This window comes from Oncorhynchus keta, unplaced genomic scaffold, assembly GCF_023373465.1.
Source record: "Oncorhynchus keta strain PuntledgeMale-10-30-2019 unplaced genomic scaffold, Oket_V2 Un_contig_8401_pilon_pilon, whole genome shotgun sequence".
Taxonomy (NCBI): domain Eukaryota; kingdom Metazoa; phylum Chordata; class Actinopteri; order Salmoniformes; family Salmonidae; genus Oncorhynchus; species Oncorhynchus keta.
In genome coordinates, this window is record NW_026290034.1 from 62,501 (window position 1) to 76,238 (window position 13,738).

Sequence of the window (13,738 nt, forward strand, 5' to 3'; positions counted from 1 at the left end):
TGTGTGTGTGTGTGTGTGTGTGTGTGTGTGTGTGTGTGTGTGTGTGTGTGTGTGTGTGTGTGTGTGTGTGTGTGTGTGTGTGTGTGTGTGTGTGTGTGTGTATATTGTCTCCTAACTCTTCCTGTTCCTCTCAGAGTGTCGTCCTGGTACATTTGGCTACGGCTGTCAGCAGCTATGTGTGTCTGTGTGTATGTGTGTGTGTGTGTGTGTGTGTGTGTGTGTGTGTGTGTGTGTGTGTGTGTGTGTGTGTGTGTGTGTGTGTGTGTGTATATTGTCTCCTAACTCTTCCTGTTCCTCTCAGAGTGTCGTCCTGGTACATTTGGCTACGGCTGTCAGCAGCTATGTGTGTCTGTGTGTATGTGTGTGTGTGTGTGTGTGTGTGTGTGTGTGTGTGTGTGTGTGTGTGTGTGTATATTGTCTCCTAACTCTTCCTGTTCCTCTCAGAGTGTCGTCCTGGTACGTTTGGCTACGGCTGTCAGCAGCTGTGTGTGTGTATGAACAACGCCACCTGTGACTATGTGACTGGAACCTGCTACTGCAGCATCGGATACAAAGGCATCCGCTGTGACCAGGGTAGGTGTGTGTGTGTGTGTATGTGTCTGTCTGTCTGTCTGTCTGTCTGTCTGTCTGTCTGTCTGTCTGTCTGTCTGTGTGTGTGTGTGTGTGTGTGATTGCTGACCGATGTGCAAGGTGGACAGAGCTTACACTTTTGGGACTATGCTATTTGTTCCATTATATTGGGCAAGCTATGCCCTGCACACCTCATGTTCTGAGAATTTGTTTATCACAGAATGTGTTTGATCCTGGTCTGGTGTTTACTACAGTATTTGATCCAGGTCTGGTGTTTATTACAGTATTTGATCCAGGTCTGGTGTTTATTACAGTATTTGATCCAGGTCTGGTGTTTATTACAGTATTTGATCCTGGTCTGGTGTTTATTACAGTATTTGATCCAGGTCTGGTGTTTATTACAGTATTTGATCCAGGTCTGGTGTTTATTACAGTATTTGATCCAGGTCTGGTGTTTATTACAGTATTTGATCCTGGTCTGGTGTTTATTACAGTATGTATTTGATCCTGGTCTGGTGTTTATTACAGTATTTGATCCAGGTCTGTGTGTTTATTCCAGGTCTGGTGTATTTGATCCAGGTCTGGTGTTTATTACAGTATTTGATCCAGGTCTGGTGTTTATTACAGTATTTGATCCAGGTCTGGTGTTTATTACAGTATTTGATCCAGGTCTGGTGTTTATTACAGTATTTGATCCAGGTCTGGTGTTTATTACAGTATTTGATCCAGGTCTGGTGTTTATTACAGTATTTGATCCAGGTCTGGTGTTTATTACAGTATTTGATCCAGGTCTGGTGTTTATTACAGTATTTGATCCAGGTCTGGTGTTTATTACAGTATTTGATCCAGGTCTGGTGTTTATTACAGTATTTGATCCAGGTCTGGTGTTTATTACAGTATTTGATCCAGGTCTGGTGTTTATTACAGTATTTGATCCAGGTCTGGTGTTTACTACAGTATTTGATCCAGGTCTGGTGTTTATTACAGTATTTGATCCAGGTCTGGTGTTTATTACAGTATTTGATCCAGGTCTGGTGTTTATTACAGTATTTGATCCAGGTCTGGTGTTTATTACAGTATTTGATCCAGGTCTGGTGTTTATTTGATCCTGGTCTGGTGTTTATTACAGTATTTGATCCAGGTCTGGTGTTTATTACAGTATTTGATCCAGGTCTGGTGTTTATTACAGTATTTGATCCAGGTCTGGTGTTTATTACAGTATTTGATCCAGGTCTGGTGTTTATTACAGTATTTGATCCAGGTCTGGTGTTTATTACAGTATGTATTTGATCCTGGTCTGGTGTTTATTACAGTATTTGATCCAGGTCTGGTGTTTATTACAGTATTTGATCCAGGTCTGGTGTTTATTACAGTATTTGATCCAGGTCTGGTGTTTACTACAGTATTTGATCCAGGTCTGGTGTTTATTACAGTATTTGATCCAGGTCTGGTGTTTATTACAGTATTTGATCCTGGTCTGGTGTTTATTACAGTATGTATTTGATCCAGGTCTGGTGTTTACTACAGTATTTGATCCAGGTCTGGTGTTAATTACAGTATTTGATCCAGGTCTGGTGTTTATTACATTATGTATTTGATCCAGGTCTGGTGTTTACTACAGTATTTGATCCAGGTCTGGTGTTTATTACAGTATTTGATCCAGGTCTGGTGTTTATTACAGTATTTGATCCAGGTCTGGTGTTTATTACAGTATTTGATCCAGGTCTGGTGTTTATTACAGTATTTGATCCAGGTCTGGTGTTAATTACAGTATTTGATCCAGGTCTGGTGTTTATTACAGTATTTGATCCAGGTCTGGTGTTTATTATAGTATTTGATCCAGGTCTGGTGTTTATTACAGTATTTGATCCAGGTCTGGTGTTTATTACAGTATTTGATCCATGTCTGGTGTTTATTACAGTATTTGATCCAGGTCTGGTGTTTATTACAGTATTTGATCCAGGTCTGGTGTTTATTACAGTATTTGATCCAGGTCTGGTGTTTATTACAGTATTTGATCCAGGTCTGGTGTTTATTACAGTATTTGATCCAGGTCTGGTGTTTATTACAGTATGTATTTGATCCAGGTCTGGTGTTTATTACAGTATTTGATCCAGGTCTGGTGTTTATTACAGTATTTGATCCAGGTCTGGTGTTTATTACAGTATTTGATCCAGGTCTGGTGTTTATTACAGTATTTGATCCAGGTCTGGTGTTTATTACAGTATTTGATCCAGGTCTGGTGTTTATTACAGTATGTATTTGATCCAGGTCTGGTGTTTATTACAGTATTTGATCCAGGTCTGGTGTTTACTACAGTATTTGATCCAGGTCTGGTGTTTATTACAGTATTTGATCCAGGTCTGGTGTTTATTACAGTATGTGATCTAGGTCTGGTGTTTATTACAGTATGTATTTGATCCAGGTCTGGTGTTTATTACAGTATTTGATCCTGGTCTGGTGTTTATTACAGTATTTGATCCAGGTCTGGTGTTTATTACAGTATTTGATCCAGGTCTGGTGTTTATTACAGTATTTGATCCAGGTCTGGTGTTTATTACAGTATTTGATCCAGGTCTGGTGTTTATTACAGTATTTGATCCAGGTCTGGTGTTTATTACAGTATTTGATCCAGGTCTGGTGTTTATTACAGTATTTGATCCAGGTCTGGTGTTTATTACAGTATTTGATCCAGGTCTGGTGTTTATTACAGTATTTGATCCAGGTCTGGTGTTTATTACAGTATTTGATCCAGGTCTGGTGTTTATTACAGTATTTGATCCAGGTCTGGTGTTTACTACAGTATTTGATCCAGGTCTGGTGTTTACTACAGTATTTGATCCAGGTCTGGTGTTTATTACAGTATTTGATCCAGGTCTGGTGTTTATTACAGTATTTGATCCAGGTCTGGTGTTTATTACAGTATTTGATCCAGGTCTGGTGTTTATTACAGTATTTGATCCAGGTCTGGTGTTTATTACAGTATTTGATCCAGGTCTGGTGTTTATTACAGTATTTGATCCAGGTCTGGTGTTTATTACAGTATTTGATCCAGGTCTGGTGTTTATTACAGTATTTGATCCAGGTCTGGTGTTTATTACAGTATTTGATCCTGGTCTGGTGTTTATTACAGTATTTGATCCAGGTCTGGTGTTTATTACAGTATTTGATCCAGGTCTGGTGTTTATTACAGTATTTGATCCAGGTCTGGTGTTTACTACAGTATTTGATCCAGGTCTGGTGTTTACTACAGTATTTGATCCAGGTCTGGTGTTTATTACAGGTCTGGTGTTTAGTATTTGATCCAGGTCTGGTGTTTATTACAGTATTTGATCCAGGTCTGGTGTTTATTACAGTATTTGATCCAGGTCTGGTGTTTATTACAGTATTTGATCCAGGTCTGGTGTTTACTACAGTATTTGATCCAGGTCTGGTGTTTACTACAGTATTTGATCCAGGTCTGGTGTTTATTACAGTATTTGATCCAGGTCTGGTGTTTATTACAGTATTTGATCCAGGTCTGGTGTTTATTACAGTATTTGATCCAGGTCTGGTGTTTATTACAGTATTTGATCCAGGTCTGGTGTTTATTACAGTATTTGATCCAGGTCTGGTGTTTATTACAGTATTTGATCCAGGTCTGGTGTTTACTACAGTATTTGATCCAGGTCTGGTGTTTATTACAGTATTTGATCCAGGTCTGGTGTTTATTACAGTATTTGATCCAGGTCTGGTGTTTACTACAGTGTTTGATCCAGGTCTGGTGTTTATTACAGTATTTGATCCAGGTCTGGTGTTTATTACAGTATTTGATCCAGGTCTGGTGTTTACTACAGTATTTGATCCAGGTCTGGTGTTTACTACAGTATTTGATCCAGGTCTGGTGTTTATTGCAGTATTTGATCCAGGTCTGGTGTTTACTACAGTATTTTATCCAGGTCTGGTGTTTATTACAGTATTTGATCCAGGTCTGGTGTTTATTACAGTATTTGATCCAGGTCTGGTGTTTATTACAGTATTTGATCCAGGTCTGGTGTTTCTGTGTGTATTAATGGTGATCTGTGTTAGTGTTTGTATAAATATGCTCCCCCCTCTCTATTCCAGCTGCCCTGATGATGGAGGAGCTGAATCCTTACACTAAGATCAGCCCGGCCTTGGCATCAGAGCACCAGTCAACGGGCGCTGTCATGGGCATCATCTTCCTCCTCCTCTTCATCATGACCGTGTTGGGGGTGGTGGTGTGGTGGCGGCATCACCAGAGAGAGAAAGGAGGGCAGCACATGCCCAGTGTGTCCTACAGCCCTGCCCTGAGGATCAGCAGCCAGGGTTACGCCCTCTCTGGTGAGACGCTCCAGACTCTACCACTTAGTCGTGTTAACTAAGTCAGTCAGGGTTACTCCCTCTCTGGTGAGACGCTCCAGACTCTACCACTTAGTCGTGTTAACTAAGTCAGTCAGGGTTACTCCCTCTCTGGTGAGACGCTCCAGACTCTACCACTTAGTCGTGTTAACTAAGTCAGTCAGGGTTACGCCCTCTCTGGTGAGACGCTCCAGACTCTACCACTTAGTCGTGTTAACTAAGTCAGTCAGGGTTACTCCCTCTCTGGTGAGACGCTCCAGACTCTACCACTTAGTGAGACGCTCCAGACTCTACCACTTAGTCATGTTAACTAAGTCAGTCAGGGTTACTCCCTCTCTGGTGAGACGCTCCAGACTCTACCACTTAGTCGTGTTAACTAAGTCAGTCAGGGTTACTCCCTCTCTGGTGAGACGCTCCAGACTCTACCACTTAGTGAGACGCTCCGGACTCTACCACTTAGTCATGTTAACTAAGTCAGTCAGGGTTACTCCCTCTCTGGTGAGACGCTCCAGACTCTACCACTTAGTCGTGTTAACTAAGTCAGTCAGGGTTACTCCCTCTCTGGTGAGACGCTCCAGACTCTACCACTTAGTCATGTTAACTAAGTCAGTCAGGGTTACTCCCTCTCTGGTGAGATGCTCCAGACTCTACCACTTAGTCGTGTTAACTAAGTCAGTCAGGGTTACTCCCTCTCTGGTGAGACGCTCCAGACTCTACCACTTAGTCGTGTTAACTAAGTCAGTCAGGGTTACTCCCTCTCTGGTGAGACGCTCCAGACTCTACCACTTAGTCATGTTAACTAAGTCAGTCAGGGTTACGCCCTCTCTGGTGAGATGCTCCAGACTCTACCACTTAGTCGTGTTAACTAAGTCAGTCAGGGTTACTCCCTCTCTGGTGAGACGCTCCAGACTCTACAACTTAGTCATGTTAACTAAGTCAGTCAGGGTTACTCCCTCTCTGGTGAGACGCTCCAGACTCTACAACTTAGTCATGTTAACTAAGTCAGTCAGGGTTACTCCCTCTCTGGTGAGACGCTCCAGACTCTACCACTTAGTCATGTTAACTAAGTCAGTCAGGGTTACTCCCTCTCTGGTGAGACGCTCCAGACTCTACCACTTAGTCGTGTTAACTAAGTCAGTCAGGGTTACTCCCTCTCTGGTGAGACGCTCCAGACTCTACCACTTAGTCATGTTAACTAAGTCAGTCAGGGTTACTCCCTCTCTGGTGAGACGCTCCAGACTCTACCACTTAGTCATGTTAACTAAGTCAGTCAGGGTTACTCCCTCTCTGGTGAGACGCTCCAGACTCTACCACTTAGTCATGTTAACTAAGTCAGTCAGGGTTACTCCCTCTCTGGTGAGACGCTCCAGACTCTACCACTTAGTCGTGTTAACTAAGTCAGCCAGGGTTACTCCCTCTCTGGTGAGACGCTCCAGACTCTACCACTTAGTCGTGTTAACTAAGTCAGTCAGGGTTACTCCTCTCTGGTGAAGACGCTCCAGACTCTACCACTTAGTGAGACGCTCCAGACTCTACCACTTAGTCATGTTAACTAAGTCAGTCAGGGTTACTCCTCTCTGGTGAGACGCTCCAGACTCTACCTTTAGTGAGACGCTCCAGACTCTACCACTTAGTCATGTTAACTAAGTCAGTCAGGGTTACTCCCTCTCTGGTGAGACGCTCCAGACTCTACCACTTAGTCGTGTTAACTAAGTCAGCCAAGGTTACTCCAGGACTGTCTTTACAGTGTGTCCTCTCTCTCTGATGAGACGCTCCAGACTCTACCACTTAGTCGTGTTAACTAAGTCAGTCAGGGTTACTCCCTCTCTGGTGAGACGCTCCAGACTCTACCACTTAGTCATGTTAACTAAGTCAGTGTGGTCCCTCTCTACAGGACTGTCTCTTTACAGTGTGTCCCTCTCTACAGGACTGTCTCTTTACAGTGTGGTCTCTCTCTACAGGACTGTCTCTTTACAGTGTGTCCCTCTCTACAGGACTGTCTCTTTACAGTGTGTCCCTCTCTACAGGACTGTCTCTTTACAGTGTGTCCCTCTCTACAGGACTGTCTCTTTACAGTGTGGTCTCTCTCTACAGGACTGTCTCTTTACAGTGTGTCCCTCTCTACAGGACTGTCTCTTTACAGTGTGTCCCTCTCTACAGGACTGTCTCTTTACAGTGTGTCCTCTCTACAGGACTGTCTCTTTACAGTGTGTCCCTCTCTACAGGACTGTCTCTTTACAGTGTGGACTCTCTCTACAGGACTGTCTCTTTACAGTGTGGTCTCTCTCTACAGGACTGTCTCTTTACAGTGTGGTCCCTCTCTACAAGACTGTCTCTTTACAGTGTGTCTCTCTCTACAGGACTGTCTCTTTACAGTGTGGTCCCTCTCTACAGGACTGTCTCTTTACAGTGTGGCCTCTCTCTACAGGACTGTCTCTTTACAGTGTGTCTCTCTCTACAGGACTGTCTCTTTACAGTGTGTCCCTCTCTACAAGACTGTCTCTTCACAGTGTGGACTCTCTCCACAGGACTGTCTCTTTACAGTGTGGTCCTCTCTACAGACTGTCTCTTTACAGTGTGGTCCCTCTCTACAGGACTGTCTCTTTACAGTGTGGTCCCTCTCTACAGGACTGTCTCTTTACAGTGTGGACTCTCTCTACAGGACTGTCTCTTTACAGTGTGTCCCTCTCTACAGGACTGTCTCTTTACAGTGTGGTCCCTCTCCACAGCCCTCGTGGGTGATCTGACTGAAATTGGGGGTGATCTAACTAAATTCAGGGGTGATCTGACTGAACTCTCTTTCCAGCTAGATCCTCCTCTCTCTTCCTGTTTGTGTTCTCAGAAAACTCAGCTTTCTGATGAAACCTCTGTTTTTACCAGCCTTGTATTGAAAATGTCCCGATGGAGCTGTGTGTTTTTGCGTTTGCTTGCGTGCTCGCCCATGTGACTGTGATGCTCGCCCCTGTGACTGTGACTGTGACTGTGATGCTCGCCCATGTGACTGTGATGCTCGCCCATGTGACTGTGAGTGTGAGTGTGATGCTCGCCCATGTGACTGTGACTGTGTGTGTGTAGAGTCCTATGCTACAAGCTGATGTTTCCGTGGTGAGCAGGGCATCAGTGTACAGGCTTTGTTCTCCTCTCTAGACTCCTCTCCTACCATCAGCAACGTCAGTCGTTGTTTCACTAACCCCTCCTACCACACTCTGGGAGCATGTACCTACGCTGGCCACTACGCCAAGCCTTACAAGAAGACCAGAAGGGCCAAGGTGGGTGGCAACGAACCGTAACTTTATTTATGCTAAGAGTACATACAGGCAACTGCCAAAATAAAGAAAACAAAAAACATTTTCACTACGAGCAGACAGAACAGCTTCAATGCACCTCGTCATAGATTCTACAGGTGTCTGGAACTCTCTATTGGAGGGATGTGACATCCATTCTATTGGAGGGATGAGACATCATTCTATTGGAGGGATGTGACATCGTTCTATTGGAGGATGTGACATCATTCTATTGGAGGGATGTGACATCGTTCTATTGGAGGGATGTGACATCGTTCTATTGGAGGGATGTGACATCATTCTATTGGAGGGATGTGACATCATTCTATTGGAGGGATGTGACATCATTCTATTGGAGGGATGTGACATCATTCTATTGGAGGGATGTGACATCATTCTATTGGAGGGATGTGACATCATTCTATTGGAGGGATGAGACATCGTTCTATTGGAGGGATGTGACATCGTTCTATTGGAGGGATGTGACATCATTCTATTGGAGGGATGTGACATCGTTCTATTGGAGGGATGTGACATCATTCTATTGGAGGGATGTGACATCGTTCTATTGGAGGGATGTGACATCGTTCTATTGGAGGGATGTGACATCGTTCTATTGGAGGGATGAGACATCGTTCTATTGGAGGGATGTGACATCGTTCTATTGGAGGGATGTGACATCGTTCTATTGGAGGGATGTGACATCGTTCTATTGGAGGGATGTGACATCGTTCTATTGGAGGGATGTGACATCATTCTATTGGAGGGATGTGACATCATTCTACTGGAGGGATGTGACATCGTTCTATTGGAGGGATGTGACATTGTTCTACTGGAGGGATGTGACATCATTCTATTGGAGGGATGTGACATCATTCTATTGGAGGGATGTGACATCGTTCTATTGGAGGGATGTGACATCGTTCTACTGGAGGGATGTGACATCGTTCTATTGGAGGGATGAGACATCATTCTATTGGAGGGATGTGACATTGTTCTATTGGAGGGATGTGACATTGTTCTATTGGAGGGATGTGACATTCTATTGGAGGGATGTGACATCATTCTATTGGAGGGATGTGACATCGTTCTATTGGAGGGATGTGACATTGTTCTATTGGAGGGATGTGACATCATTCTATTGGAGGGATGTGACATCGTTCTATTGGAGGGATGTGACATCATTCTATTGGAGGGATGTGACATCATTCTATTGGAGGGATGTGACATTGTTCTATTGGAGGGATGTGACATCATTCTACTGGAGGGATGTGACATCATTCTACTGGAGGGATGTGACATCATTCTACTGGAGGGATGTGACATTGTTCTATTGGAGGGATGTGACATCATTCTACTGGAGGGATGTGACATCGTTCTATTGGAGGGATGTGACATTGTTCTACTGGAGGGATGTGACATCGTTCTATTGGAGGGATGTGACATCATTCTATTGGAGGGATGTGACATTGTTCTATTGGAGGGATGTGACATTGTTCTATTGGAGGGATGTGACATCATTCTATTGGAGGGATGTGACATCATTCTATTGGAGGGATGTGACATCGTTCTATTGGAGGGATGTGACATTGTTCTATTGGAGGGATGTGACATTCTATTGGAGGGATGTGACATTCTATTGGAGGGATGTGACATCATTCTATTGGAGGGATGTGACATCATTCTATTGGAGGGATGTGACATTGTTCTATTGGAGGGATGTGACATCATTCTACTGGAGGGATGTGACATCATTCTACTGGAGGGATGTGACATCATTCTACTGGAGGGATGTGACATTGTTCTATTGGAGGGATGTGACATATTGGAGGGATGTGACATCATTCCACCAGAAATTTCAATCGTTTGGTGTTTTTGTTGATGGTGGTTGGAAAACGCTGGTCTCAGGTGACGCTCCACAATCTCCCAGAAGTGTTCAGTTGGGTTGAGATCTGGAGACTGAAACAGCCAGGTCACATGTTTTTTTTTTCGTTTTTCATGCTCATCCAACCATTTAGTGACCAGCCGTGACATGTGTATGGGGCATTGTCATTGTATGGGAAAGCATAAAAGCTACCATTACTATGTTAATTGCTTAATTAAATCAGGAACCACACCTGTGTGGAAGCACCTGCTTTCAATGTACTTTGTATCCCTCATTTACTCAAGTGTTTCCATTATTCTGGCAGTTACCTGTACATTGGCATTCTCCAAGAAACATGTGTCTTTTATTTGTCAGTCCTTTGTGTGTTGTTGTAGCAGCTACTCTTCCTGGTCCTCATTAGCTGTTCCACGTGTAGCAGCTACTCTTCCTGTGGTCCTCATTAGCTGTTCCATAGCAGCTACTCTTCCTGTGGTCCTCATTAGCTGTTCCACGTTTACTCTTCCTGGGGTCCTCATCAGCTGTTCCAACAGCATCTTCCTGGGGTCCTCATTAGTATGGGGCATTGTAGCTGTTCCACATGTAGCAGCTACTCTTCCTGTGGTCCTCATCAGCTGTTCCACGTGTAGCAGCTACTCTTCCTGTGGTCCTCATTAGCTGTTCCACGTTAGCAGCTACTCTTCCTGGGGTCCTCATTAGCTGTTCCACGTTCAGCAGCTACTCTTCCTGGGGTCCTCATCAGCTGTTGTAGCAGCTACTCTTCCTGTGGTCCTCATTAGCTGTTCCACATGTAGCAGCTACTCTTCCTGGGGTCCTCATTAGCTGTTCCACGTTAGCAGCTACTCTTCCTGTGGTCCTCATTAGCTGTTCCACGTTCAGCAGCTACTCTTCCTGGGGTCCTCATCAGCTGTTCCACGTTCAGCAGCTACTCTTCCTGTGGTCCTCATTAGCTGTTCCACGTTCAGCAGCTACTCTTCCTGGGGTCCTCATTAGCTGTTCCACGTGCAGCAGCTACTCTTCCTGTGGTCCTCATTAGCTGTTCCACGTGTAGCAGCTACTCTTCCTGTGGTCCTCATTAGCTGTTCCACATGTAGCAGCTACTCTTCCTGTGGTCCTTATTAGCTGTTCCACGTTCAGCAGCTACTCTTCCTGGGGTCCTCATTAGCTGTTCCACGTGCAGCAGCTACTCTTCCTGTGGTCCTCATTAGCTGTTCCACATGTAGCAGCTACTCTTCCTGTGGTTCTCATTAGTTGTTCCACGTTCAGCAGCTACTCTCCCTGTGGTCCTCATTAGCTGTTCCATGTGCATCAGCTACTCTTCCTATGGTCCTCATTAGCTGTTCCACGTGTAGCAGCTACTCTTCCTGTGGTTCTCATTAGTTGTTCCACGTTCAGCAGCTACTCTCCCTGTGGTCCTCATTAGCTGTTCCACGTTCAGCAGCTACTCTTCCTGGGGTCCTCATCAGCTGTTCCACGTGTAGCAGCTACTCTTCCTGTGGTCCTCATCAGCTGTTCCACGTGTAGCAGCTACTCTTCCTGTGGTCCTCATTAGCTGTTCCACGTTCAGCAGCTACTCTTCCTGTGGTCCTCATCAGCTGTTCCACGTGTAGCAGCTACTCTTCCTGTGGTCCTCATTAGCTGTTCCACGTGCATCAGCTACTCTTCCTGTGGTCCTCATTAGCTGTTCCACATGTAGCAGCTACTCTTCCTGTGGTCCTCATTAGCTGTTCCACGTGCATCAGCTACTCTTCCTATGGTCCTCATTAGCTGTTCCACATGTAGCAGCTACTCTTCCTGTGGTCCTCATTAGCTGTTCCACGTGCATCAGCTACTCTTCCTATGGTCCTCATTAGCTGTTCCACATGTAGCAGCTACTCTTCCTATGGTCCTCATTAGCTGTTCCACATGTAGCAGCTACTCTTCCTGTGGTCCTCATTAGCTGTTCCACGTGCATCAGCTACTCTTCCTGGGGTCCTCATTAGCTGTTCCACGTGTAGCAGCTACTCTTCCTATGGTCCTCATTAGCTGTTCCACATGTAGCAGCTACTCTTCCTGTGGTCCTCATTAGCTGTTCCACGTGCATCAGCTACTCTTCCTGGGGTCCTCATCAGCTGTTCCACGTGTAGCAGCTACTCTTCCTATGGTCCTCATTAGCTGTTCCACATGTAGCAGCTACTCTTCCTGTGGTCCTCATTAGCTGTTCCACATGTAGCAGCTACTCTTCCTGTGGTCCTCATTAGCTGTTCCACATGTAGCAGCTACTCTTCCTATGGTCCTCATTAGCTGTTCCACATGTAGCAGCTACTCTTCCTGTGGTCCTCATTAGCTGTTCCACGTGCATCAGCTACTCTTCCTGGGGTCCTCATCAGCTGTTCCACGTGTAGCAGCTACTCTTCCTATGGTCCTCATCAGCTGTTCCACGTGGCAGCTACTCTTCCTGTGGTCCTCATTAGCTGTCCCACGTGTAGCAGCTACTCTTCCTGGGGTCCTCATTAGCTGTTCCACGTGTAGCAGCTACTCTTCCTGGGGTCCACAGTCTGTCTGTGTGTAGCAGCTACTCTTGCTGGGGTCCTCAGTCTGTCTGTGTGTAGCAGCTACTCTTGCTGGGGTCCTCAGTCTGTCTGTGTGTAGCAGCTACTCTTGCTGGGGTCCTCAGTCTGTCTGTGTGTAGCAGCTACTCTTGCTGGGGCCCTCAGTCTGTCTGTGTGTAGCAGCTACTCTTGCCGGGGCCCTCAGTCTGTGTGTGTGTAGCAGCTTCTCTTGCTGGGGCCCTCAGTCTGTGTGTGTTTCGTTCCCAGGTGAAGGACAAGAGGTTAAACAGGAATAGTGCTCCAGAGTGGACAGCCTACTATAACCTCGATGAACTGGGTATGTCTGATGACTCCCTTATAAAACCCATTGTAAATACAAGTTGATTTGGGATTGTTTAACCTCTCTGGGATATGTGGGATGGTAGCGTCCCACCTGGCCAAAAGCCAGAGAAAATGCAGAGCGCCAAATTCAAATAAATATATAAATATACTATAAAAATCAACACATGCAAGATATCAAATTAAAGCTAAACTTGTTGTGAATCCAGCCAACATGTCAGAGTTCAAAAAGGCTTTTTTGAGAAAGCAAACGATGCCATTATCTGAGGATAGCACCATAGTAAACAAAGAGAGAAAAGCATATTTCAACCCTGCAGGCGCGACACAAAACGCAGGATATATTCAAATATAATTCATGCCTTACCTTTGATTAGCTTCTTCTGTTGGCACTCCAATATGTCCCATAAACATCACAAATGGTCCTTTTGTTAGATTAATTCCGTCGATATATATCCAAAATGTCCATTTATTTGGCTCGTTTGATCCAGAAAAGCACCGGTTCCAACTTGCGCAACGTGACTACAAAATATCTCAAAAGTTACCTGTAAACTTAGCCAAAACATTTCAAACTACTTTTGTAATACAACTTTAGGTATTTTTTAACGGAAATAATCGATAAAATTGTATACGGGATGATCTGTGTTCAATACAGGAGGAAAACAAACTGAAGCTTTCTGGTCACGCGCCTCTATCTAACAGTACACGTCAAGTTACCCTCGTTCAAGATGGCTGTACTTCTTCACTACACAAAGGAAAAACCTCAACCAATTTCT

General features: G+C 44.7%; 1 protein-coding gene across 1 annotated transcript in view; it reads left to right on the forward strand.

The window, feature by feature from the left end:
• Positions 1-13,738, forward strand: part of LOC127926825 (multiple epidermal growth factor-like domains protein 11) — a gene marked incomplete at its 5' end in the record, with an annotated part of 98,563 nt that overhangs the window by 59,336 nt on the left and 25,489 nt on the right. The window contains 4 exons of the mRNA XM_052512446.1: positions 445-573; positions 4,675-4,911; positions 8,077-8,198; positions 12,894-12,963. Of these exons, the coding sequence (XP_052368406.1) occupies positions 445-573; positions 4,675-4,911; positions 8,077-8,198; positions 12,894-12,963 (558 nt within the window). The remainder of the gene's footprint in view (positions 1-444; positions 574-4,674; positions 4,912-8,076; positions 8,199-12,893; positions 12,964-13,738) is intronic.